Source organism: Daktulosphaira vitifoliae, unplaced genomic scaffold (assembly GCF_025091365.1).
Source record: "Daktulosphaira vitifoliae isolate Bord-2020 unplaced genomic scaffold, ASM2509136v1 Scaffold_587, whole genome shotgun sequence".
Taxonomy (NCBI): domain Eukaryota; kingdom Metazoa; phylum Arthropoda; class Insecta; order Hemiptera; family Phylloxeridae; genus Daktulosphaira; species Daktulosphaira vitifoliae.
In genome coordinates, this window is record NW_026100150.1 from 3,555 (window position 1) to 6,450 (window position 2,896).

The window sequence follows — 2,896 nt, forward strand, 5'->3', positions numbered from 1 at the left end:
TAAGTGTTAGATCATCAAAAAAATGATATCAAATGAATGGGGAAAATCTATGGTTTCAATTTCAAAAAAAATAGTGATTTTGATTTGTTAATTTTTGCAAAATTTATAGTAGTATTAAGAAAAAAAAAAGTAAAAAATTACTGATTTTGAAGATTATAATTTTTTACGAGATTCCCTCCATTTACGGGGAACGAGGGAAATTTTTTCAATTTTTAAGGATAATGTTTTCAACTAGATACGATTTGTGATCTTTTGACATATTGTTGAAAGAAATCGGTGCTGTGAGAGCTGAGAAAAAGTGGCAACAGACACACACACAAAAAAAATAACACATCATGGTAAAATTAATACCTTCTCAGTTTCGCATCGAAGCTAAAAAATGTTTAGCAAAAGAAAAAATACAGTTGTTTTTCCAATACGGACACATTATTATTTTATGTAGCGAAAAGAGCTACTGATTTTCTTTGACAACGCAGGTAGTTTATTACTTAAAACTGGTTGCGCTTAACGATTTATGACCTATAACGTACGAGTCTGTTATAATTTTTCCTTAATAAACTCCAATCATAAGAGAGCCGTTAAATTAAATAAAATATTTTTTTTACAAAATTTTTTTTTTATTAAACTAAATTTAAAGGTGTGAAAAAAATAGGGTTGCTATTTGAAAATATCGATACAAGTTTTAAGCCTAAGGGATGGTGGTAGGAATTTAAATTTTCTTGTAAAACACTTCATCAAAGATCCATAATGATTAAAAAAAAAATTGTTTTCAACACTTGTATTTTTAAAGATATTACGCGAGACATAGTTAACCAATCACTCTGTATTTAAAAATTATAATTATTATTTTAAAACATATTTATTTCAACACCCGTAAGTTAAAAATTATACAGAGTGTTCAGTTAGTAAGATAATAGGTAAATTGTTACAAACAATGAGAACAATAGAGCCCCGTGTCCTTACTGAACACCTTTGTATCAAATTAATAAATACATAATTTTTTCAGTTTTTTAACATATTTGTAAAAATTATTTCCAAATATTTATTATAAACTCTATGGTATTTATAATTAATAACTTAACTTTAAAAATTTTATTTGACAACAATAAATTATTCTTCAGTGACTATATAAAAATTATAGTTTTGTAACATACAGTTGAGCTGCTCAACTTGAGCAATATTGTAAAGTTAACCTAGACATAATTTTATTTTGTTACACATTATATATCTACAATAATGGAAAAAAATTTTATATGAAAAGATATAATTATTTGGAATTATTAAATAACAAAAAAAACACAATTTTAGATATTAAAAAGTCTTGTAATTATATTTTATTATTTTTTAAAATTTCATCATCAAAAATATATAATAAATCAATCACTTAAGATTATTTTTTAATTTAATCCTCCAGTATTTTCTGAATCTATTTATGAAAAAAAAATTAATTTTGAGTCATATTGGAAGTATTTTTCCACAAAAAATAACACACTATATAACATTAAAATACTATAATGTATTTAAATCTTTACCTTTTAAGATTTTTACATTATGGTCTATGTAAGTATAGAATGTATTAAACAGATTTTGAACTGAAATTTCGTATTTTTCTTTATTAGCTTCAAATTCTTGTTTTTGTAATTTTTTTAAATAATCTACAACTCTTACATGTTTTTCACGATTTGGCATTTTTACCAAACATGTACGGTTTACAAAACGATCGAAATTATTCTTGCTTTTTTTATTAAATTCTTGTTTATTTTCTTCCAGTTTCAAAGACCGGTTATATTCATCGTAAATGGAAATTACCTTATCAACCGGTTCTGTATCTATACGATAATATTTAAATTTTTCTAATAGAAAATTAAAAAAAGTTTTGGCCTTATTAAAATGATTACTAAACTTCTCCTTTTCTTCTAGTATAGTTGGTATTGCTTTTGCTGTGACTAGATTATAATTAGCTAACAGTGTAAGTCCCATGCTTTCAATAACATTTATAAGCCAAACTATAGCTTCGAGTGGATTGTTTTCATTTAGAGCATCATCTGTAATTTCTTGTAAGGTTCTTAAAACAAAAGGCGTACTGTCTGTTTGAGATGTAGCTTTATTAGATTCATCCAAAGACACGGGAATATCGATATTATCATTTAGGCAGAGTTCTTTCAATTGTTCACATAGTTTAGTACCAGTATAATTAGGACGATTTAGTATTACAAAAGATAACATTTCATCGTGTTTTTGTAAATGTTTTTTTGCGATATCAAGTGTAAGATGGTCCAAATCAATTTGTTCACACGTACAGATTTTAGCTAAACAAATTAACAACAATGCATAACTAATTGAAACCATATCGAAAAAAATTACAAAAAAATATGAATGGAAATCTGTTATAGATGTGTCGAAGAAAAATAGTTATTGAATATACTTTTTGACGTACGTGGGTTTTTATATTATGAAAGAACTGTAAATTCATTGAAGTAATAATAAATTTTAACATATTTATAAAATCAAANAATATTTTAGACCATATACTTTACAGAAGACTAGTAGTTTAATTATTTCACAAATAAAAAAAATTGAATTAGTTAATGAATAAATAGTTTCTGAAAAAGTACAGAAAAATATGAAATAAATTATTTAATAATTATTAATTAAAATAATATATCAAAACAAAAACGAATAAAACATGATCTATAATAATATAACCAAAGAAATTCAAATCTGTGATAATTCTATTTTAATTATACTTTGACACGGCCATGATGTTGTCACCCCGCGACCGTGTCTGCTCTTTCACTGCACCGCCTCACTGAAACTGGACCGTTACACACACTCGTTATCGTCGTGGTATAAAGGCCAACAAATGCCTAGCGATCGAATACCCGCCGCAATAATA

The 2,896-nt window shown here is 25.6% G+C and overlaps 1 protein-coding gene across 1 annotated transcript; it reads right to left on the bottom strand.

The window, feature by feature from the left end:
• Nucleotides 1-1,382: 1,382 nt before the first annotated feature.
• LOC126909571 (uncharacterized) lies at nucleotides 1,383-2,443 on the bottom strand. Its single transcript, XM_050692005.1, has 2 exons — nucleotides 1,533-2,443; nucleotides 1,383-1,426 (listed from the first exon to the last, which is right to left on the bottom strand). The coding sequence occupies exons 1-2, from the start codon at nucleotides 2,347-2,349 to the stop codon at nucleotides 1,398-1,400; spliced, it is 846 nt and encodes a 281-aa protein (XP_050547962.1). The 5' UTR covers nucleotides 2,350-2,443; the 3' UTR covers nucleotides 1,383-1,397.
• Between the last annotated feature and the right edge of the window lie 453 nt (nucleotides 2,444-2,896).

Bases quoted from the DNA above. Each gene is read 5' to 3' on its own strand.
- LOC126909571 (XM_050692005.1), bottom strand. From the start codon at position 2,349: ATGGTTTCAATTAGTTATGCATTGTTGTTAATTTGTTTAGCTAAAATC. The intron at 1,427-1,532 runs GTAAAGATTTAA...TTTCATAAATAG, and splicing joins TAATGTAAAAATCTTAAAAG to ATTCAGAAAATACTGGAGGA.